The 24,409-nt window shown below is 45.0% G+C and overlaps 1 protein-coding gene across 1 annotated transcript in view; it reads left to right on the top strand.

Annotated features, from left to right (window-relative positions):
* The window catches only part of MAOB (monoamine oxidase B), a 114,065-nt gene extending 91,661 nt beyond the window's left edge, over positions 1 to 22,404 (top strand). Inside the window, exons 8-15 of the mRNA XM_043571257.1 lie at positions 739 to 898; positions 6,290 to 6,386; positions 7,433 to 7,486; positions 10,722 to 10,779; positions 13,463 to 13,560; positions 18,894 to 19,005; positions 20,044 to 20,106; positions 21,372 to 22,404. Of these exons, the coding sequence (XP_043427192.1) occupies positions 739 to 898; positions 6,290 to 6,386; positions 7,433 to 7,486; positions 10,722 to 10,779; positions 13,463 to 13,560; positions 18,894 to 19,005; positions 20,044 to 20,106; positions 21,372 to 21,524 (795 nt within the window). The 3' untranslated portion in view covers positions 21,525 to 22,404. The remainder of the gene's footprint in view (positions 1 to 738; positions 899 to 6,289; positions 6,387 to 7,432; positions 7,487 to 10,721; positions 10,780 to 13,462; positions 13,561 to 18,893; positions 19,006 to 20,043; positions 20,107 to 21,371) is intronic.
* The last annotated feature ends 2,005 nt before the right edge of the window (positions 22,405 to 24,409 follow it).

Here is a 24,409-nt window from a genome sequence, read left to right as displayed (position 1 = left end):
CATGCTCTGTCTCTCTCTGTCTCAAAAATAAATAAAAAAACGTTTAAAAAAATTTTTAAAAAAAGATACAAAGTATGGCACATAGTGGCAAGTACTATGACAAAAAAATCAATCAGCAAGGAGAAGAAGGTGTGTCAGAAGGTAGGGTGAGGGGATTGGTCATGCAATTTTAAATAAGGTCATAAGGTGATATCAAATGAGAGGTTGAGCCATGTGGCTCTCTGAGGAAAGAGTGTTCCAAGTAGACGGAACAGCCAGTGCAAAGGCCCTGCGGTAGAAGTGAGCCTGGCATGATGAAGGAACAGCAAATGGTCAAGTGGCAGAATCAAAGGAGTGAGGGGAAGATTAATAGGAGATCAGAGCTGTAACAGGAGTTCATTTCATGCATGGCCTTGGAGGTGAGTGTGGGGGACTTGGCTTTGACTCCAGGTGTGATGGAAAGTCACTGGAAGGTTCGAACTAGAGAACAATCAGGGCTAATTTTGATTTTAACATGACTCTTCCAGTTTTTCTGTTAAGCAGACACTCGAGGGACACCTGGCTGGCTCAGTCAGTGGAGCGTGCGACTCTTGATCTCGGGGCTGTGGGTTCGAGCCCCATGTCAGGTGTAGAGATTACTTAAATCCTTTGGGGAGAAAAAAAAGAGAAGATACTCAAAGGGGGCCAAGGGTAAAATAAAGGAGAAACATTAGGGGAAAAAAACCCCACGAACTCTGTTTAACCACGTTTTTCTTTCAGGCTAAGTATGTGATTAGTGCTATTCCTCCTATTCTGGGCATGAAGATCCATTTCAATCCCCCTCTGCCCATGATGAGAAACCAGCTGATCACTCGCGTGCCTTTGGGATCAGTCATCAAATGCATAGTTTATTATAAAGAGCCCTTCTGGAGGAAAAAGGGTGAGTATTATCAGGAGAAGGTCCGGGAAACTTGGTGCAAAGACATGTATTTGCATGTAACTGGTTTTATTAGAATGCTGGGTATAAAACATTAGTCCAGGTTCTGAGTACAATTCTATCAAATAAAACATATTGGCGCAAACTCATGGAATTCACGTCCCTTGGAATAGGACTCTTCTTATAATTTAATATGTAAAGTTTTGCTTTATCCTGCCACAGAATCTTGTGAAAATAGTTATTACTGGGGCACCTGGGTGGCTCAGTCAGTTGAGTGTCTGACTTTCGATTTCAGCTCAAGTCATGATCCCAGGGTCATGGGGTCGAGCCCCGCATCAGGCTCCATACTGATCGTGGAGCCTGCTTGGGATTCTCACTCTCCCTCTGCCACCTCTCCCCCATGCCCTCTGTCTCTCTAAAATAAAAAAGAAAAGAAAAGTAGTTATTACTTTCTAATACAGTTTTTTAAAGTATGAGTGTATAGAGCCATTCACCAAAGTAAGATTCTGAAAATTTCCAGGCAGCCTCTCACTTGTGTTGAGATTCTACTATATTAAATTAAGGCAATTTGAGCGTCTGACTTGGCTCAGGCCATGATCTCGTGGTTTGTGAGATCGAGCCCCACATCGGGCTCTGCCCTGACAGCATGGAGCCTGCTTGAGATTCTCTCTGTCTGCCTCTCTCTCTGCCCCTCCTTCATTCACGTTCTCCCCTCCTGTGTCTCAAAATAAATAAGCATTTTTTTAAATAAAAAATTACAGAAGTGAATCTGTAAAACTTAAGAGTAAAATTTACAAAAACAATAAAAATGTCCCTCTCCTATGGTAAGTGTCCTGGCATAGCCTCCCCTTAAGGAACAACTACTAAAACTTTAAGTTGTTTATCTTTAGAAATGTAGCATATGCACAGGTAATACTTTAATTTTTTTTAATGTTTATTTTTGAGACAGAGAGAGGACACAGAGTGTGAGCAGTGGAGGGGTAGAGAGAGAGGGAGACACAGAATCTGAAGCAGGCTCCAGGCTCTGAGCTGTCAGCACAGAGGCCGATGTGGGGCTTGAACTCTCGAACGGCAAGATCATGACCTGAGCCGAAGTCGGCTGCTTAACCGACTGAGCCACCCAGGCGCCCCGATAATACTTTAAATGTATGTGTACACATATGTATTAAAAAAAAAAATATATATATATATATACACTTCATAAATAAATAAGTATATATGTACTTTAAATATATATTAAATAATATGTAACACTTACATGCAAATATAATTTTAAATAAACATGTTCTATATTTTTCCAAAAACATTTCTTTTTTTTTTTAAATATTTTTTAACATTTATTTATTATTGAAAGACAGAGAGAGTCAGAACGTGAGCAGGGGAGGGGCAGAGGGAGAGGGAGACACAGAATCCGAAGCAGGTTCCAGGCTCTGAGCTGTCAGCACAGAGCCTGACGCCGGGCTCGAACTCACAGACCGCGAGATCATGACCTGAGCCGAAGTTGGACGCTTAACTGACTGAGCCACCCAGGCGCCCCTCAAAAACATTTCTTTTAAAAACGAGATATGTACTAAACAAGATACTTGCTTTTTTTCAGTTAACAATACACCATAGACATTTCTCCGCATCAGTGCATTTAAATCTACCTCATTTTGAGAACAATCTGAGGGTTGATCAGGGTGGGGGGGGGAGGGAAATATGGATGATGGGCATTGAGGAGGGCACTTGTCGGGATGAGCACTGGGTGTTGTATGTAAGTGATGAATCACGGGACTCTACCCCCGAAGCCAAGAGCACACTGTCTACACTGTATGTTAGGCAACTTGACAATAAATTCTATTTAAAATTAAAAAATAAAATAAAAATCAATCAATCAATCTACCTCATTTCAACAACTGAATAAACAGTGTTTCGTTGTACAGCTCCATCAGAATTTACCGCATAGGTCTGCTCTTGATAAGCATGTCAAGTGTTTCCAAGTTTTTGCTATTACCCAACTATGCTGCAGTAAAATGCATTCTTCAGATAGCTCCGCAAATCTGTGTAGGACCACTTCCTTTTGATAAATTTGTCAAAGTGGCATTTTGAAGTCGATTGACATGGGTAGATGTGTGAAAATTTTGTTAGGGTTCCTGTCCTTGCCCACTAATCACATTTTCAACGTTTTGGTGGTCAATAGAGGAAAATATCCCATTTATCTAGAATTTGTAAGCTTTATTTATTTATTTATTTATTTGGTGCAAAAAAAGGTGATTTTAGTAAAGCACAGGGACAGGACCCATGGGCAAAAAGAGCTGCCTAGAATTTGTAAGTTTTAATCATTAAGAAGGTCTTGAGCCTAGGGTAACTACCTGGATGGCTCAGTTGGTTAAGCATCCGACTTCGGCTCAGGTCATGATCTCATGGCTTGTGGTTTCGAGCTCCGTGTCAGGCTCTGTGCTGCCAGTTCGGAACCTGGAACCTGCTTCGTATTCTGTGTCCCCCTCCCTCTCTGCCCCTCCCCCACTCGTGCTCTGTCTCTGTCTCTCAAAAATAAATAAATGTTAAAAAAAATTGTAAAGAAGGTTGAGGCTATATTAAATTATTTTGTAAATTACTTATTTATCCTTTGCCTGTTCAGCTGTTTTCTTTTTTAAAAAAAAAATTTTTTTAACGTTTATTTTTGAGACAGGGAGAGACAGCATGAACGGGGGAGGGTCAGAGAGAGAGAGGGAGACACAGAATCTGAAACAGGCTCCAGGCTCTGAGCTGTCAGCACAGAGCCTGATGCGGGGCTCGAACTCCCAGACCGCGAGATCATGACCTGAGCCGAAGTCTGATGCTTAGCCGACTGAGCCACCCAGGCGCCCCTATTCAGCTGTTTTCTGTATATGTTGCAGATTGTCTTTAAAATTTGTTTATGATGGTTTCAGCCTACTGAACTCCCATATATACGTGGGGCTTTTCTGGATTAACCCTTTCCCCTGTCTTTGTCGCTGGGCTCCAGGTTTTGTTTGTAGCCCAATACATAAAAAAAACGTAAACATTGATGACCAGTGTATATGTTTATTCCTAAGTTATGGACATGGACCTCTGGAAAATGCACTGTTATAATTATAAAATATACAAAAGTAGACTTTTTTGAAAAGGTGGATTAAAAAGCCAGAATTTCGAACAACTTCCTCCGCTATCTAGGCGCGCAATCTATGTGTGCACATCCCAGTTTGGAGAGCACATATTTATATTATCCAGTGGGGCAGAAAGAGAAGGAGAGAGAGAATCCCAAGCAGGCTCCGCGATATCGCTGCAGAGCCCAACGCGGGGCGCGATCCCACACACTGTGGCATCACGACCTGAGCCAAAATCAAGAGTCAGAGGCTTCACCAACTGAGCCACCCAGGCACGCCAGTGCTGTACTGTTTTAATGACTGTGGCTTTATAATATGTTTGGCATCTGATAGGACATTCTTCCTTATTTTTCCTTCAGTTGTGTCTTTGGTGAACTTCAGTTATTCTTTCAGAGGAGGGTGATCGTTTTCTCTAAACTTCTCCCTCCACACCCCCACACTCAAAAAATCCCATTAAATTATTTTAGCCTGCATATTCCTGTTTTTCACCTCCGATAACTGTAATATCTTCTCCTTTCTCCCTGAGAATGTTACACCTCTTTCAGAGAGATGTCTTCTACTCGCCGAATCATTGTCTTGTCTTCCCCAAGAGTTCCTTCTTTGTCCTGGCATACACGGGACTCTTCTCTCTGCCCCTTGTTCCTTCACTTCCGCCCAGTGTGCCTGCATGGCTCAGAGGCCAGCATTGCTCTGGGAAGAGGTGTCTAAGGAACCACTCCATCCAAAAAGCAGGGCCTCCACTCGGGACAGCCGGTGTCCTTCACAAACTCTCTGTCCAATGGCTCTCTCTTTTTTTTTAATTTTGAGAGAGAGGGAGAGAGCGAGAATGCCGAGCAGGCTCCGCACTGTCAGCACAGAGCCCGATTCAGGGCTGGCACCCACGAACCGCGAGATCCTGACCTGAGTCGAAATCAAGAGTTGGACGCTTAACTGACTGAGCCACCCGGGCGCCCGTCTTTCTTTTCTCTTATCACATCCTGTCCTGTTTGTCTTTTCTTTTTTTTTTTTTTTAATTTTTTTTCAACGTTTATTTATTTTTGGGACAGAGAGAGACAGAGCATGAACGGGGGAGGGGCAGAGAGAGAGGGAGACACAGAATCGGAAACAGGCTCCAGGCTCTGAAGCCATCAGCCCAGAGCCCGATGCGGGGCTCGAACTCCCGGACAGCGAGATCGTGACCTGGCTGAAGTTGGACGCTTAACCGACTGCGCCACCCAGGCGCCCCCCTGTTTGTCTTTTCTTTCTTGTCGTCTTATAATGGAGGATTCGTTGGCTATTTCTCTTGGATCCTTAAATCTTCTGGAGTCCTTGGATGGACTTAAGACATTTCTTCTTCCCATACTTCAGCTTTTCTCAACATTTTTCCTGTCCCTGCACCCTGGAGCGGTAGGCAAGCACTGCTCCGTGCAGTGGCTGACTGAGACTTTGATTCTCGCGGGTGCACAGCCGGGGGAATGTGGAAGGAGAGAGAGAGAGAGAAGCAGGTGTAGGTACAAAAAAAGCCTTCGGGTCCGTTCTCTGTTTTTTCTTTCTCCTTTTCAAACCCTCTCGTTGCATTTTCTGCACGACATTTGTTTCAGATCCACCTTAAGTTCATTCAAACAACCTCAGATTTTCCAGGAAATGATGGAGGGGACTGAGAGAAGCACTTTTGCCCGAAATGAGCAGACGTTTCGCGAGTTGTTCTGGAGATCGTGTAGCAAATGAGGGTTTGGGACTCTGTGCCCTGTCTCCAGAAAATCACATCTTTGGGTTTATCTGATTTCTTACGAAAGAGGAAACGGTCTGAGCAAGAAAATAAGATTTTATTGAATTGTGGCCTGGAGTCACTCATAGCATCACATTGCTTTATTCTGTGCAGAGAGGTGTCTACAGTTTGATTTTTCACAAAATGTTGGCTACTTACCCCTCCTTTTGACATCAGTTTGGTCTGCCTTCGTTATTGAGAGTGTAACATATTTGGCCTTTGGGCTTCTTTTTTTATTTTTTTATTTTTATTTACAAAAATGTTTTTAAGTTTATTCATTTATTTTGAGAGAGAGAGAGAGCGCGCGCAAGCGGGGATGGGGCAGAGAGAGAAGGAAAGAGAATGGACGCAGGGCTCGAACTCACGAACCGTGAGATCATGACCTTCGCCAAAACCCAACAGGTCGGGTGCTTAAGCAACGGAGCTTCTTAAGTTGGGCTTCTTTGGGCTTCTTAAGTTGAAAATGTATGCTTCGCAGTAACTGTTCTGGGTAGTTTGATAGAGTGATGAATACCTTTTTCCATTTTGCGCTTCTCCAAGATTACTGTGGAACCATGATTATTGAAGGAGAGGAAGCTCCAATTGCCTACACGTTGGATGATACCAAACCTGATGGCAACTATGCCGCCATAATGGGGTAAGGCATGCTTATGGTGGTGTGGATGCCATTCGGTGTTGCCAAAATATTCCCAGGCTCTTCATAAATGTGCCCCAAACATTGTGAAATAATTTTTTACCCAATGGCACTATTCTTCAAATCCGGCAGTACAAAAATTCTTAATGCCTTTAGAAAAAAATAATAATATGTTCCAATGGATAGATATTTAGAAAAGAAGTAGAATACTAAAAATATTTTAAAGTTTGTTGTATCCATTTTCTGCTTCGTATTTAGTGCTGGGGAGTAGCTATATTTTGGTGGCCTATCTTTTATGAAAGCATAATATAAAGATGATGTGGGGTGTTTTACTAAAAGGGCTTCTTGTGGATGCCGTATGGGCATCCATGGTACTTAGGTGGGATGCTGAGATTTTCCAAGTCCTGCCAGAGAGGATCGAAGGCCGGCCCAGCCCTCTGCTTGGCAGGGAAAAGCGGCACAGATTGGGGATGTCTTAGTGGTCAGAACCAGTCCAGATTGGTGACTACCTGAAGCAGCCGAAACTGACATGGGCCCTAAGATATATACAGATTTATTTCCAAGAGAAGCACGAGCGACAACAGGGAAATCAAAGCCGGTTGTTAAGTTGAAGGCGATTATAGAGCTACAAATGGAGGCAGATTTTCCGAGTCTAGGCACTAGGGAGACACCATCGTGGGGACAGAATCAAAGAGCAAGGGCTGGATGAAGTTGAAAAGGCTCCAACCTTAGATGAGCATTTGAGACCCAGGGGCTCATGCTTGCTGGCCATCAGCCACGTGGGGGAGGTGGGTCAATCACAGTCATTATCTTAGGCAGAAATTATGGCCATCATCTGTGTTTAGTCCCTCACATCCCAGAAGCTAGAAGGTGCTTGTCAATGTCAAGGACGCAGCACGTAAATAGTAAAACAATGAACAAGATAAATTAGTATAGAATGTGTTTCTTCTGGTCAACTTTTCGATTGTACTCGAGGCACGTGTGTGGCTGTAGAAATGCGGCCAGGATGAAAGCAGCCATTAATTTCCCCCCTGTTTTGTATGTTTTAGATTTATCCTTGCCCACAAAGCCAGGAAACTGGCACGTCTTACCAAAGATGAAAGGTAAGAAAAAAAATCACTCTTCTTTCTTTCTTCCCTCCCCCCTTCCTCCTCCCTCCCTCCTTTCCTTTCTTCTTTCCTTCTTTTCCACCTACTCGCCGCCAATGCGACGGGGGGCGCTATGTTAAATATGAGGGTCTTTGAGAACCAAGTAGTCACATGATCACTTGGTGAGTTTATTGTACCTAAGATACCATGCAAGGAGCTATCTTGAATACAGAAATGGACATAGCCCAGGGGCAGGAAATGTACTTGGGAAGGAGACAACCAGGTAGACTAAATGACTGCATGGCAGGGCAGTCTGCTGTGTCATTGCATGAGTGATGTGTGACAGTTACAGATGAGAGATACAGAGGGACGAGTTTTTCTGGAGGCCGCAGTTTCTTCCAGCGGTTAGTGTTCACCCCCGCCAATTATTTGTTCCCACACCACCACTGATGCGGATTTCTCAACTAAGAGCCTCTGAATTGCATTCCTTCCCCGCCTGTTATCACCATCCTCTGGGACTATGGCCACCACTGTGCTTGGCCAGGGGTATGGAGGTCTGATGGGGCCACGCACCTAAAAAAAAAATTGCCGCTGGAATATTAAGATCCAAGAAGGTAGGAGGTTTCGTCTGGCCCGTTCACTGCTGGATCTCCAGTGCCTGGAACAGTGCCTCCAACAACTCTTTTCCCAGTTTATCTTTTTTTTTTTTTTAAACATTTATTTATTTTTGAGACAGAGAGAGACAAAGCATGAACGGGGGAGGGGCAGAGAGAGAGGGAGACACAGAATCGGAAGCAGGCTCCAGGCTCTGAGCCATCAGCCCAGAGCCCGACGCGGGGCTCGAACTCGCGGACCGCGAGATCGTGACCTGAGCTGAAGTCGGACGCTTAACCGACTGCGCCACCCAGGCGCCCCTCCCAGTTTATCTTTTGACCATGTTTATGGTTTATTTGTTTGATGCTATAATAAAATTTTAACTTCCTATGAAGTTCAATTTATCAATGTTTAAAATCATTGCTTCTGAATGGTCTTGTATACATTGAAAAGATTTTTTAAAATTTTTTAATGTTTGCTTTTGAGAGAGATAGAGAGAGAGAGAGACAGAGCGTGAACGGGGGAGGGGCACAGAGATGGAGACAGAATCCAAAGCAGACTCCTGGCTCTGAGCTGTCAGCACAGAGCCCGACCTGGGGCTTGAACTCCTGAACCGTGAGATCATGACCTGAGCCAAAGTCAGATGCTCAACCAACTGAGCCACCCAGGTGCCCCTAGAAAAAACTTCTTTTAAAAATGTTTATTTATTTTGAGAGAGGGAGCGAGGGCGCCTGGGGGAGGGGCAATGAGAGAATCCGAAGCACGGATTGACAGCGTAAAGCCCGATATGGGGCTCGAACTCACAAACCATGAGATCATGACCAAAATCAAGAGTCAGGCACTTAACCAACTGAGCCACCTAGGTGCCCCAGAAAAGATTTTTCTATTCCAAGATTATCGCAAAAATCGCTCATTTTCCAATTACTTTTTCATTTTCATCTATTATGTTGAAGCTCTTTCGTCCTCCTAAATATATTTTGGTGTAAGAAGTCGCAGGGGACTTGAACTTGGTTTCATTCATGGGTAGCTCTTTGTCCCAGTACCATCTTATTGAATAATCTGTCTTTCTCGTAGGTTGTCATGCTACGTTTGAAAGTCATTGCCTGACTCTAAATCATTTGTAAGATTCCCTTCAGCGTTCTATAAAAATCAGACTTGAAATAACTATAATGTCATTCCTTAACTGACTAATGCTAACTGTTGGCTAATGTCCAATTCCCCCATGAAACTAAATTTCTTAAGAGCTACCATTTATTGGGGCGCCTGGGTGGCTCAGGTCGGTTAAGCGTCTGACTTTGGCTCTGGTCACAGTTCGTGAGCTTGAGCCCCACGTCGGGCTCCGTGCTGACAGCTCAGACCTGGAGCCGCCTTCTTTTCTGTGTCTCCCTGCCTCTCTGCCCCTCCCACACGCGGGCTGTGTCTCTGTCTCTCTCTCAAAAATAAAATCAACCTTAAGAGCCACCATTTATTGAACACCTGTTATGTCCCAGTTACTGGGCCGGGACCTTTATGTGCTTCACATCGGTGGTCCTCAAACTTGAGAATCGCGTGGAAGGGTTGGGAAAACCCAGCTCTGCCACTGTTGTTTCTGAACCAGCAGGTCTGGGGTGGGGCCTGAGAATTCGCATTTCTAACAAGTTCCCAGGGTGATGCTCCTGCTGATGGTGGTGGTCTGAGGGCCACACGGTTTTACACCAGGAATGGAAACAATCATGCCAGTTTGTTAATAAAACTAAAGCTCAGAGAGTTTAAGGAACGTGCTCAAAATCTCCTAGTATTTAAGTGTTCTGCAGAAGCAGAATGCAAAACTTTTCTGGCTGTTTCCTCTTTCCACTCTGGCCACTTCCTGGTTGGGGGGCGGAGGCTGACAGGAAGGGGGATGCAAGGATCATGTCCAGATCCCTCCAGAATCTTTAGCGCTTAGCAGACTGACCGACTTCAGAGGTACACACTGTTTTCTCCTTTTTTTTTTTTTTTAATGTTTATTTATTTTTGAGAGAGACAGTGGGGGAGGGCCAGAGAGACAAGGAGACAGAGGATCCAAAGCAGGTTGTACCCTGTCAGCACAGAGCCCGACGCAGGGCTTGAACTCGCGAACAGTGAGTTTGTGACCTCAGCTGACATCTGACGCTCAACCGACTGAGCCACCCAGGCGCCCCAGTACACAATGTTTTCTTGAATGAATAAACAAATTGCCGGATGCCCCCTGCAATGCAGGCCACGTATCACTTTGTCTCCCTTAATACTGTTTATGATCTCATAGATTTAAGACATTTGAAATAGATACAGAGTGCCTTGTTGGGGCATCTGGGTGGCTCAGTCAGTTAAAGCGTCCGACTTCGGCTCAGGTCATGATCTCACGGTTCGTGGGTTCAAGCCCCGCCTCGGGCTCCGTGCTGACAGTTCGGAGCCTGGAACCTGCTTCGGATTCTGTGTCTCCCTCTCCCTCTGCCCCTCCCCGTTCCCACTCTGTCTCTCTCTCTCTCAAAAATAAAATAAACATCAAAAAAAATTTTTTTTTAAAAAGAACAAAGTGCCTTATTTGGAAAAATTAAAATGAAATGATTAGTGGAAGCAACAGCTCACAGGGTCTTTTACTTTCTTTTGTTCTTCGTTTTCACTTTTGTCTTTTTCTCCCCCCCTCCCCCTTCCATAGGATGAAGAAACTCTGTGAGCTTTATGCAAAAGTTCTGGGCTCCCAAGAAGCTTTGCAAGTAAGGCTGTGTTTCATCTCTTTCCTGAGAGAGAGAGAGAAAGAGAGAGAGAGAGAGAGAGAGAGAGAGATCTGGCTGTGTCCTCAAGGGACTACTGGGGAGGGGCTCACGCAAGTAGGGTTCTAGAGCCCGTGTTTTCTCGGAAATCTTCTCGGAAGGTCTGCACGGGGCCGGTCAGCTTCCAAGTTGTCCCAGAGAGGATGGGTCTCGGCTGTGCCCTTGGCGATGCTACACTTGACCCTGAGTTCAGAACTCTTCCTGGCTCTTGATTTTCTTCAAGATAAACCAGCAATAACCCCCCACCGACCCAGGTGGATAAAGGCAGGATGGAGCGGGACAGAGAGGCAGTGTGGTAAGGGCATTTGGTGACAGTCAGAGGACCCAGTGTGCCCATAACCAGTAGCCATAACCACCTCCCTGCTCCGTCTTTAAAGCAATGAATTGATGTTCTTGTTACATTCACCGGACTGCTGGCTCTTTAACGTTCGAACATGGATTAAAATCACCTTTTGAAAGCGATTATTAAATCCAGTTATCCATGAAGCATTTGAAGACAATGGGGACCCAAGTACATGTGAGCAGTTAGAGCGTGAGAAAAATCTAATGAGGGGGCTAAGAATGTTTAACGTGCTAAGCCTCTTAAATCCAAATCTCCCCAATGCACACCGTGACCTAGTTGAGCAGCTACATGGCTTAATCTTATTACTTTCACACTTATCTTGCTCAACTTCACCGTGGCTCGCTTCCTCCTAGTCAGGCTGCTCTGGCTTTTCAGTTTATCACTTTTGTTCATTCTTTTTTTTTTTTTTTTAATGTTTATTTATCCTTGAGAGAGAGAGACAGAGCACAAGCCGGGGGAGGGAGACAGAATCTGAAGCAGGCTTCAGGCTCTAAGCTGTCAGCACAGAGCCCAACGTGGGGCTCGAACTCACGGACCGTGAGATCATGACCTGAGTCAAAATCAAAAGTCAGATGCTTAACTCGCTGGTATGGGGCGCCTGCGTGGCTCAATCGTTTAAGCGTCCGACTTCGGTTCAGGTCATGATCTCACGGTTCGTGAGTTCGGGCCCCGCGTCGGGCTCTGTGCTGACAGCTCAGGGCCTGGAGCCTGCTTCTGATTCTCCCTCCCCTCAGCTCCTCCCCTGCTCACACTCTGTCTCTCTCTCAAAAATAAATAAAGATTAAGAAAAAAATTTTTTAACTCACTGAACCACCTGGGAACCCCTCTTGAACAGCATTTTAATTAATTTATTTTTTTTAATTTTATTTTTTTTAATTTACATCCAAATTAGTTAACATATAGTGCAACAATGATTTCAGGAGTAGATTTCTTAGTGTCCCTTCCCCATTTAGCCCATCCCCCTCCCACAACCCCTCCAGCAACCCTGTGTTTGTTCTCCATATTTATGAGTCTCTTCTGTTTTGACCCCCTCCCTGTTTTTATATTATTTTTATTTCCCTTCCCTTATGTTCATCTGTTTTGTCTTTTAAAGTCCTCATATGAGTGAAGTCATATGATTTTTGTCTTTCTCTGACTAATTTCACTCAGCATAATACCCTCCAGTTCCATCCACGTAGTTGCAAATGGCAAGATTTCATTCTTTTTCATTGCCGAGTAATACTCCATTGTATATTTATACCACATCTTCTTTATCCATTCATCCATCGATGGACATTTGGGCTCTTTCCACACTTTGGCTATTGTCGACAGCACTGTTATAAACATCAGGGTGCATGTGTCCCTTCGAAACAGCACACCTGTATCCCTTGGATAAATGCCTAGTAGTGCAATTGCTGGGTCACAGGGCAGTTCTATTTTTAATTTTTTAAGGAACCTCCATACTGTTTTCCAGAGTGGCTGCACCAGCTTACATTCCCATCTTGAACAGCATTTTTAAACAGAAGACACCAGTCATGGGGTGCCTGGGTGGCTCAGTCAGTTAAGCATCTGACTCGATTTTGGCTCAGGTCATGATCTCACACTTTCGTGGGTTCGAGTTCTACATTGGGCTCTGCGTTGACAGTGCGGAGCCTGCTTGGAATTTTCTCTCTTTCTCCCTCTCTCTCTCTCTCTCTCCTCCTCTCTCTGCCTGTCTACCACACTCACACCTGCTCTCTCTCTAAAAGAAAAATAGGGGCACCTGGGTGGCTCAGTTGGTTAAGCCTCCGACTTCAGCTTAGGTCATGATCTCACGGTTCGTGAGTTTGAGCCCCACGTCGGGCTCTGTGCTGACGGCTCAGAGCCTGGAGCCTGCTTCGGATTCTGTGTCTCCCTCTCTCTCTGCCCCTCCTCCTCTCGCGCTGTCTCTCTCTCTCTATCAAAAATGCATATTTAAAAAAAGTAAAAATAAAAAAAATATATACACAAATACATACATCAAACAAAACAAAATAAAAGGTAAGACCAATTTAAAAATGGAACAAGACAATTGCAGTTGACGAACGGTTCCTGACACATGCATCCACCAAGTGAGAGAACTTTTCTCGGGTCAGAATTTCTTCAGAGTTTATTAGCAAGGGCACTTAGCTTCCCGAAGACATGTCTCTAACGATATCGGGCTAAGAAGGCTCTATTTCAGATAGATATTGGTTCTTCAGTAGGAAGCCTACCAGGCTGTGTTTTATTCCAGCCTAGCTGGCTTCCTCTGGGTGTCCTCTAAGCTTTTGTCCTTCCGTCTTGCAGCCCGTGCACTACGAAGAGAAGAACTGGTGCGAGGAGCAATACTCCGGGGGCTGTTACACCACCTACTTCCCCCCTGGGATCATGACTCAATATGGAAGGTAGAGCAAAAGCGTGCTAAGCTGTCACTGAAATTCCGTGAGTCTGAATCCAGACTCTAAATGGGTTCCGATGGCTTTTCTCCCCCCTTTTTTTTCTTTTTTGGTAAATTCTTACAAAAGACAAGAAGGAGCAAGAAATCCCCAGTTTCCTTTGCATCTTGTGAATCTCGTGAGTGAAGTCATTCTAATTCTCCATCATGCTGGTGCCTTGCCCTCTGAAGGAGCAGGCCCAATCAATGTAACCAACGAAGGTTGCCACATAAGAACAGGAATTCAGATGGTCAGAGGGCTCACTTGTATTGTCAGAAGAATTATCTTTATACTGAGTTTAGAGCTCAGTAAGATCTCCTTAAGTGGAACCGGAGACCTGCCCGCATGGGTACAGCATTAATTAAAGCAATCCTCAAGTCAGAATTGCTTCGAAGTTTATCATCAAGGACGGCGACCTGCCCAAAGACATATCTCTGGAAACGTCAGGATAATGAGGCTCCATTTCAGACATATATTGGTTCTTCAATACGAATTCTAGACTGGGAGTGTGGGGACTTGGGTACAGTCCTGATTCTCCCCGTAACCAGCTTTGTCATCTTGGACAGGTCGCTTCTCTCTGCGCCTCGCTTTCCTTAGCAGGTATACGAGAAAGCACAAAATGGCGTACGAGGGATGAGAATCCGTATGTCAATGACAACCCGAGGGTTTTTTAGAAAACATCTTTACTGAGATATGATTCACACACCACATACAGTTCACTCAAAGTGCACAATTCAACGGCTTTTATCATTGACGTGTTGTGCGTCCAAGTAGGACCCATTGGTGTTTAGATCACTGTGTTTTATGACAGCAACAAGGTATGAATTAATGATCTAGCAGTTGGTTATGACCATTATAGGATACCAAAGCAAACAATAATTTAATGCCAAGAGCTCAATCTAAACAAAATAGGGAATGTAGGGTAGTGAGGGAAAGCCTGTTGGGAGTATGCAATAAAAAGAAGGTATGAGGTAGGGTGCCTGGGTGGCTCAGTCAGTTAAGCGTCCGACTTTGGCTCAGGTCATAATCTCTCAGTTCATGAGTTTGAGCCCCACGTCGGGCTCTGTGCTGACAGTTCAGAGCCTGGAGCCTGCTTCGGATTCTGTGTCTCCCTCTCTCTCTGCCCCTCTCCCGCTCACACTCCCTCTCTCTTTCTCTCAAAAATAAATAAAAACATTAAGAAAAATTGTTAATAAAAAAGAAAGTATGAGGAAATATAAATGGATTATCAGTCTGTCCATAAAAATCAATCAAAGGATTAAAACCTACTTGTAAGAAGATACACAATGACTTTGGTGAACACTTTCCTTATCTTCCTGAAGATGGCAAAATACCATGTATGAGAACATTCTGGGGCCAACGAGCACCACCTGATTAGCTACCGGATCATTAAGTTATTAAGTTCATTTTTGGATATGCTAAGTATAGAATACGTCCATAGTAATCGCTTCATTCGGGATTTATTGGCTAAGTGCCAACCATTTGCCAAACACCGTGCTAGAAACTTCGATACTGAGAAAATTCCTCCCTGCCGTGAAGGAGCTGACAGTGTTGGGGGCTGCGGTGGGGATTGAGAGAAGAGAGGACAGCAGACATTGTGGTAGGTCCTCTAACAGATGGGCTTACAGATACCATGGGGGACCCAGGGAGGGATCGGCTTGCCTGACCGAGAGCAATCTAAGAAGACTTCATGATACACATACCACCTGAGGAGTATAGAAGGCGGGGAAAGATATTGGAGAACGCATCCTGGGCAGATGGACCATTATGAGCAAACACTTGGAGTCCTTCACGTTTATGGGTTGTCTGGGGAGAGTTCTGCATGACTGGGCTCTGGGTGACATTGGAAAGGGAATAGAGAATCAGAAAAGCAAATAGGATCCTTTGCCTCATAGAACACATTCAAGAATACAAAACTTCCCCTTTCAACAAAGAACGGCCGATCAGAGTATCACTTTTGGTTTTGGTTTCGTGATTCGATGAGATCTCTGACCACGGACTGGCAAGTTTTATGCTCAGTCCCATCAGGTGTTGCAAGAAAATGTCTCTCTGGCATTGGGATGGTGGGGAGTGAAAAGGAGATTCACCCACACTGGCGTGACCCTGGCCACGTGACAGAAGCAATGTAGACCCCATCGTGTCGGGCATTGGTGGTGACATGATAATGCCCTTTTTTCATCTTTCTTTCTTCCCAAGGACGTGTGTCAGCCTTCATATCACTAGCTGCATTTCGTAAGGTAGAAACTAAGGCTCAGTATGTCTTCCTTTGACCCTTCAGGCTTATGACATTTGAGATACTGCAGAGAGGGTTATCTTCATGACTCTGAAAGTACACGGAAAAGATCCTGCTTCCAGATGAAGACAGGGGGCAGTATTGACAGTGCTTTAGTAAAGAACACATGTTTTACTTATGTATTTTTTAACAAATATTTTCATTAAATATTTTTTAATGTTTATTCACTTTTTGAGAGACAGAGTGTGAGCAGGGCAAGAGCAGAGAGAGAGGGAGGCACGGAATCCGAAGCAGGCTCCAGGCTCTGAGCCGTCAGCACAGAGCCCGACGTGGGGCTCGAACTCACGAGCCGTGAGATCGCGACCTGAGCCGAAGTCGGACGCATAACCGACTGAGCCACCCAGGCGCCCCAAGAACACGTAGTTCTTAAGGAGTTTTACTTCCGGGTAGACAGAAAAACTAATGGTAGTGATGAAGCAGTGAAACACATAAAAAAATATTTTACTCCAGCAAGCCATGAGGAATATACATGGAAATATCCTTTTTTGTGAATAGATACCATCTGCTCACTCACCTGTGGTAAAAAAGGCAGGGACGTTTCTTCTCCAGCTGTTGGACTTTCCCACCGCCCCCCCCAAGAGAAGATTTGCACATGGCAAGTAGAGGAAAACTATCTCTCTGTTTGACATTAATTCTTGGTTTTTACATTTTTACGTGGCAACGTATTAGCCTGACTAGTTCTCTAAGCCTTTCTTCTCTCCTCTAATATTTCACTCTAAGATTTGGCCAGGCCTTCCATCCTGGGGTTTCCAATTTGGGGGTTAGTTCCCTCAAGCTGAAAAAAGCCAACATGTGGTGAAAGCAACATTGTTTAGTGAACTTGGAGAAAGCAAATTTACCTTCTCTGGCAGGGAGCCCTTCCTGAATAGCCTTAGGCTCTCCAGACCATGCTGGCTATGGATAATTCCAGATTATTCCATGCACTATAGTCAGTATTTAATATTCTACAATATCTTGTCTTCTACTTCCTACTTGGCAACAGTAAGGGCCAATGAAAGAAAACCCCACTAATTGAAGCATGCCCATTTTTTTGCTGATAAAAGTCTTGGTGGTATACAGGGTTGACCAGGATAAGAGTTTGGTTGTTCGCTCTGGACATCCACATCCTTTACTTGATATAATGGAAACCTGATGGGGACCCTGGGTGACTCAGTTGGTTAAGCATCCGACTCTTGGTTTTGGCTCAGGTCGTGATCTCACGGTTCGTGGGTTTGAGCCCCATGTCCGGCCCTGGGCTGACAGTTCAGAGCCTGGAACCTGCTTCGAATTTTGTGTCTGCCTCTCTCTTTGCCCCTCCCCCACTTGGGCTCACTCTCTCTCTCTCTCTCTCTCAAAAATAAATAAACATTAAAAAATTGTAAAAAAAAAAAAAAAAAAGAAGAAGAAACCTAAGATAGGATGAATAATGACATCATAGCAGTGCTCCCCTTATGGTGTTTTTGTCAGGGTAGCAATAAACCATCCCTCTTAGAAGCCAAGTTCTAACGCAATTTTGTCCCGTTGTATAGCGTATGGGCACTCCTTCCTAACTAGTGACGATGATACACGAGACAAAGCATAGAGGATAAAAAACAGAGACCTGGACCTCTGGGAGACCTAGTTCAAATCCTGGCTCTGCTATTTTCTAGCAGTGTGGCTCTTGGCACATTTCTTCAGGCCTGTTTCTTCACGTGAAAAAGGGGAGAATGATAACAGTAGCTATGCCGCGGAGTTCTTGAAAAGGATCAAGTAATTCAGTAGAGGGAAGAAGTATAACCAGGTGGCTAAGACTGTGGGTGCTGGAGTCAAATGGCCTGGGTTCAAATACCAGCTCTGCCACTTACTAGCCATTACCTAGAGCGAAGGACTTTGTGGCTGGTTAGACTCCCCCGGAAGCAGACTCTGAAGCACAGGTAGCACATAAGCTATGTATTAGAGAGAGCCCTTGGTGTCGATGCTTGTGGAAGTGAGAGGAAAGAACCAAGAGTAGAAAGAGGGAGAAGTTGGACCGTGATGTAGTCTCGTGAAGGCCCCAGCTGATCCCCTAGGGAGCTCTGGAGGTAGGATGGCCCGTGAGAGTTGTTCCAAGTTGGAGCAAGGGGGTTAGGTCTTTACCACCCCATGATGATTGATCATTGAGTGCTTCTGCTTCTGGGAGAAGGCATGACCTTGAGATGAGACAGTTTTCTTCAGCAGTCTCCAAAGAGGATTGACATCAGAAGGCATATTCTGGAAGCACCACCCCCCCGCCCCCCAGCCAGTAGCTGGGAATAAATCCTTCATTCTTGCCAGGGGAGGCGGGGGGTCTTGACAGTGTTTCCCAATGACACACATGTGTCTCTGTACCTCCATAGTCTCATCCACAAAATGGGGATGATAACAGCACCGACCTCATAGGGCTGTGGTGAGGATTGATGCAGTTAAGAAATTGCATCACCCAAGAAATGGCACCCAAGAAATGTTAACTGTTACTGAATGCAGTAAAACTCTTAACACTGGTAGAGGGAGGCGCTCAGTGAGTGGTAGTCTTGTAGCCGTCGTCAGACCCACAGATTTGTTACCGGTCACCAGTAGAAAACTTCTTAGAACTCATTGGACCGTGCTCACTAAGAGACGGGGAATCCAAGAGCTCGGCGAGAGGAAGTGATTTGCCAAGTTCATTGCTGGAATCGCCAGGTAGGGAACCGGGACATGTATCACCTTGCTTACAACTGGTGAGCCATAAACGGAGCTATACTTGACTTGGCTCAAATAGTCCCAAGTTCCACGTAGGTGAAGTAAATACATACTCCCCTGATGTCAGTCCCTTTACCTGTAAGCTCTTGGTGCAGGAGGGGACTTCAGCTTGCATTCCTTGTCTGTAACAAGGACCATGCAATAGCTCGAGGAAGCTGTGAACCTTATTCCAGAATTGCCAGTGTGCTCCTGATGTTTAGTATCGGAGGAAACCGACCACACTCGGTCTTTGCGGGCAGGCTGTTCTCTGACTCTCTGAGACTGACCACTTTTACCTCTTTGCTTTTGTTTCAAGGGTTCTACGACAGCCCGTGGGCAGGATTTATTTTGCAGGCACCGAGACGGCCACCCACTGGAGTGGCTACATGGAGGGGGCTGTGGAGGCCGGGGAGAGAGCAGCCAGAGAGGTAAGGCCTCGGGGTCACAGGCTGTGGGGAAGGAGGCAATGCAGGAGTCCGACAAACAGGTCGAAGATGTCTGAGATCCTGGAGGCCAACTCCCCAGTAACCTCCACCTGAAGATCCATGAAACACCATTTTTAAAAATTTTTTTAATGTTTATTTACTTTTGAGAGACAGAGCGACAGAGGGCGAGCGGGGGAGGGGCAGAGAGAGAGGGAGACACCGAAACTGAAGCAGGCTCCAGGCTCTGAGCTGCCAGCACAGAGCCCGACGCGGGGCTCGAACCCACAAACCGTGAGATCATGACCTGGGGGGAAGTCCGGCACTTAACCGACTGAGCCACCCAGGCGCCCCATGAAACACCATTTTAACAGTATTCTCAGGAACAATGAACATCTGAATCCGGAAGCAATAATGAAAATATCTGTCATGGAACCCAAAGTAAAAAGACCCTATGGGGCAAAAGATCACTATGGATATACTTAAAAGATAACCTAGGTCTAATATAAAACCAAACACATTTTTATTATGACTCAGAATTCGTTTATATATTTCCTGACAACCCCTATGATCTCATGTTCAAAACTACTAAAATTTCTGGTGAGCCTAACAGTTGGAGCCTCTTATGTTCTAGATGAAAGACCTTTTAGAGCCTTTTAAAGGTTGAATGGACCACATTGGCTTTTACCCTGGTGTTTTGATGGATATCCCAAGAGACGTTCAGTTACTCCTTTATTTTTTATTTAAAAAATTTTTTTCTGTTTATTTATTTTCGAGAGAGAGAGACAGAGACAGAGACAGAGCACGAGTGGGAGGAGGGGTAGAGAGAGAGGGAGACACAGAATCTGAAGTAGGTGCCACACTATCAACACAGAGCCAGACATGGGCGCTTGAACTCACAAACCGTAGAATCATGACCTGAGCCAAAGTTGGACGATTAGCCGACTGAGCCACCCAGGCGCCCCCAGTTAGTCCTTCAAAGAGCAGATTCGCAGGAAGATGGTGTCACTTTTACTATTCGCGAAAATAACTCTTTCTTTTCAGATCCTGCATGCCATGGGGAAGATCCCAGAGGATGAAATCTGGCAGGCAGAACCAGAGTCAGTGGTAGGTTGCATTTTATTTCATGAATTTAAATCTCCTTTCTCTAAAAACAATTATTTGCAGAAAGAACCACTTGTATATAGTCCCACACCTTTCCCTAAGCGATTCAACCCATGCATGCTTAAAAAGATAACCATGATGGAGACCAATTGGACAATAAATTTCATATTAAAAAAATTTTTTAAATTAAAAAAAATCAAAATAAAATAAAATCACTGTTTTTTCAGAAAAAAAATGGAAACCAATTTGACAATGAATTTCATATTTAAAAAATACATAAATAATAAAAAAATAAAAATAAATACAAATAAATAGGTAAATAAAATAAAATCACTGTTTTTCAGGAAAAATAAATAAATAGATAGATAACCATGAGTGAGGGCAGAGGTGAGAGAGATGTAAAAGAAATCGATAAATTTGTAGCTGCCACATCCATTGCAGATTATCAGGGGGAAAAAAAAAACACGATTTTTTTTTTTTTTTTTTTGGCCAGAGAGTTCTAGGACATATTAAGAACTCAATGATTGCCTGCTGAATATATCTCTAACCTGGTGATTCCCAACAAGGGGTAGGAAACGAAAGGAAGATCCCCTTCCCCTGTCTACGGTCCAAGGGATGCAGCGGAATGAAACAGAGCAGATTTAGATTAAAAACAGCATTTGCAGTATACGCCCTATTACTTTTCTAATAAAACCTCAGGAACTTTTCCTATAGAGCGAAATGCATTGCAGAGGACAAGGGTCAAAAGGGTCAGAGTTACTCCTTGATCAAGGTGAAAAGTAAAGCTCTGCCAGTGCCCGTCACTGTCTTAGTGCCTCTGTCAGAGATGGGACTGGGGGCTGAATGGACCGCGGATTCATTCCCCTCAACAAATAGTGACTTTGTAGCTACTCTGCCGCGGCCACCATGTTAAGGGCCTACCACTGCTTCCACGGGGCGACAACATGTGGGGAGAACAGGTGATAACCAGAAGGCACAAGGCTCATGAACCAGACACGCCAGGAGTGTGAAAAGAAGGGGCCATCTTGGCCTGGGGACACAGGAAAGGCTCCCCCAGGAGCCTGTGAACTAAGACTGGAAGCATGAGCCCGCATTAGCCAAGTAAAGGGCTAGCGGAGAATGGGGGATGCGTGTCATGAGCAGCAGGCACTTTATATTTAACGGCCCAGCGGTTGGCAAGAGTGGGTCATGTTCAGAGAGCTGGAGGAAATATTTCTGGAGCAAAGCGCGTAAGCCCCGTACTGACAGCGTATGTTCTCCGAATCCAGGATGTCCCCGCGCAGCCCACTACCGCGACCTTCTTGGAGAGACATTTGCCCTCTGTGCCAGGCCTGCTGAGGCTGCTTGGATTGACCACCATCCTTTCGGCAACCGCTCTCGGCTTCCTGGCCCACAAGAGGGGTCTACTTGTGCGGTTCTAAGGAGGGGGCGTCTGTAACTACACCTTCCCTTACTCCGCCGGGTGTGTGGGTTTGGGGAAGGGGTTGCAATAAAGTTCCAAGAAGACGTGTAGACTGTAGAATGAGGTGGGGAGCACGAAGACAAGTCAGACTTCCGACCGCAACACACACAGTATGTCTTCTTCCGTTTGGCCCCTACATGTACCTGGCTTCGCGCTCTGTCTTGCCCCTACACGTACCTGGCTTCGCGCTCTGTCTTGCCCATGTCCCACTTTACCACCCCCAGAATCTTTACAGTAGTTAAACAGGCTCTTTGAGATCCTCCCTGTCCCACAATGCACCTTGCCCATGCACAAGAAAGCTAGTTTTTTCCCCACCTCTGTGGCTTTGTGCTCATCTCTTCTCTTACTTATAACGTCCTCTTCGTCCAAGCTCTCTGCCTTTGTCCTTAGAATCCCATAATGTTATCGCTGGGCCTTAGAGACCACCCAGGCTTCACCTTCTGTTATAGTGGTGATCAAACCAAGGCCAGGAGGGGCGGAGCTGAATGAATTGCCCCAGGTCTATAATAAGCCACTGATATCTGGGGGGCTAGAACACAGGTCCGTTGCCTTTCCCACCCCTCAGTATGTGTGCCCCGATCACCCTCTTCCACTCCCTGCCATGGTCACTGATGGCGTTCCTTTGTGTGGGTTTGCTCTGTACTGAGTTGTTACGTGCTACGCAGTGCTACTCGTCATGTATCCTTAAGTCTTACTGTCTCGTGCAATGCATCTTCGGCTGACGTTAATTTCTTGGAGGGTAGGAATCTTGCCTTTTCTTCCCTTTGTACCCTCCATTGTGTCTGGATACAGAGGTCAGCACACATTTAGGCAATCTAAAATAAAGTTGATTGACCAGATGTCTGTTGTCTTCTTTTGGGGTTTGGTGACTTTCGAAGTTTTGACCGATCAAATCAAGACCCAGTATTAGGCACATAACTGTGGGTTTAATGTATTTGGTCAAAATTTCCTTGAGGCCTAGATGATGCATACATTTTGATTGCATGACCCATCATGGGCGATGTGTAGGTGAGCGCTTGGTAAATGATCCATAATGATATGATAAGGATGCTAAGAGAACTCTTTCCTTTCATAACCCCCCCCAAAAACCTGTCAAAGTAATTGGCATATTAATAAGATGCTTTAACTATTAAGATAATTATAATATTTCAGTTGACTGTTTCATATTCCTTATCAGTGCAAAGCTTTTTACTAGGCACACTCACTAATTTAAAAGTACAGTTTCAGAGTCCATTAAATCCTATTCAAACTACTTTTTGAATAGGATATCATCATTTCAAAATATTCATGCGTCTCAACTCCCGAGGTCAGTTCTTGTCACAGTTTATTTTAAATCCATACATGACCATTGTCATTCCCTTCTTTAGAAAATGGTATCTATATGAGATGATGATGTCGATGAACCTTATTGTAGTAATCATTTCACAGTATATATGTCACATCATTGTGATGTGCATTTTAAACTTACACTGTGCTGCATATCAGTTAGATCTCAATGGAACCGGGGCACAAAGGTTTACCGAATTTTTAAAAAAGAAGAACCAGGGGCGTCTGGGTGGCTCAGCTGATTGAGCATCCGACTCTTGATTTGGGTTCAGTTCATGATCCCAGAGTCATGAGATCAAGCCCCGAGTTCTGCTCTGTGCTGACAGCGCTAAGCCTGCTTGGGACTCTCTCCCCCACCTCTGCCCCTCTCCCACTCGGGCACGTGCACTCTCTTTTTCTGAAATAAATCCATTTTTAAAAATAAATGGTTTAAAAAAAAAAAAAGGAACGGGTGCCTGGGTGGCTCGGTCGGTTAAACGTCTGACTTCAGCTCAGGTCACGATCTCACGGTTTGTGAGTTCGAGCCCCGCATCGGGCTCCTTGCTGTCAACGCAGAGCCCACTTGGGATCCTCTCTCTCCCTCTCTCTGCCCCTCCCCCCACTCATGCACGCTCTCAATAAATAAATAAACAAATAAACAAATGGTAAAAAATTAAAATAAAAAAAAAACACAGGAAGAATCACATCAGGAGTTACCTTTTCCAGGAATCTTTTGGACCATCGATCCTCCATTTGGGCCAGATAGTCCTTTTCTTTGTTCTCCCAATGCCACATGCATAGACCTTGTGTCCTACACTTACCACACGATATTGCAATTGCCCAGTCATGTCAAGTATCAGTTACCGAGGTAAATCCTGAGATCGACAAAAATGGGAAATGTGAAAGCCGTAAAAAACAGTTTCTTCTCCGTTAAAACTCCGGAGGTATAAAAAGAGTGGGGAGGCCTTTTGTGAATGGGGTAGATTAATGAAGAGATCTCTCCAGAGAGCTGCCATGCTCTGAGTCCAATGCACCCCAAGGAGGAAGGAGAGGGATGCTACTTTCTCATCCCAAGCCTAGTGAGAGGGGTTTGTTTCCTCTGAGAGATTGACACACCCCTGAGGAATCTAAAGCCCTGGGCTCTGCTCAAGGTGCTTCTGACCAGAGAGCAAGGGACTCTCACAGAGACTGCCAAAAAATGAGAAGCTGAATAGGTATCAAAATTGGCCATCCGCAGGGGCACCTGGGTGGCTCATTTGGCTAAGCGTCCAACTTCGGCTCAGGTCGTGATCTCGCGGTTGATGAGTTTGAGCCCTGCGTCGGGCTCTCTGCTGTCAGCGGAAGCCCACTTCAGAGTCTCTCTCTGTCCCTCACCCCCTCTCAAAAATAAGTAGATCGTTTTTAAAAAATTGAGCATCCACAAGGAAGGCACTGCCTGTGTTGGGGTAGTCAACGTCAGAAAGGGCCAGTATGAAAGTCTCTGAAGAAAACCCCACAAGTGTCCCCATAAGAGTCAGTCTTCATGACATTCATGTCCAG

The sequence above is a fragment of the Prionailurus bengalensis genome, chromosome X (genome assembly GCF_016509475.1).
Source record: "Prionailurus bengalensis isolate Pbe53 chromosome X, Fcat_Pben_1.1_paternal_pri, whole genome shotgun sequence".
Taxonomy (NCBI): Eukaryota; Metazoa; Chordata; class Mammalia; order Carnivora; family Felidae; genus Prionailurus; species Prionailurus bengalensis.
This window is presented reverse-complemented; position numbering and strand designations above follow the sequence as displayed.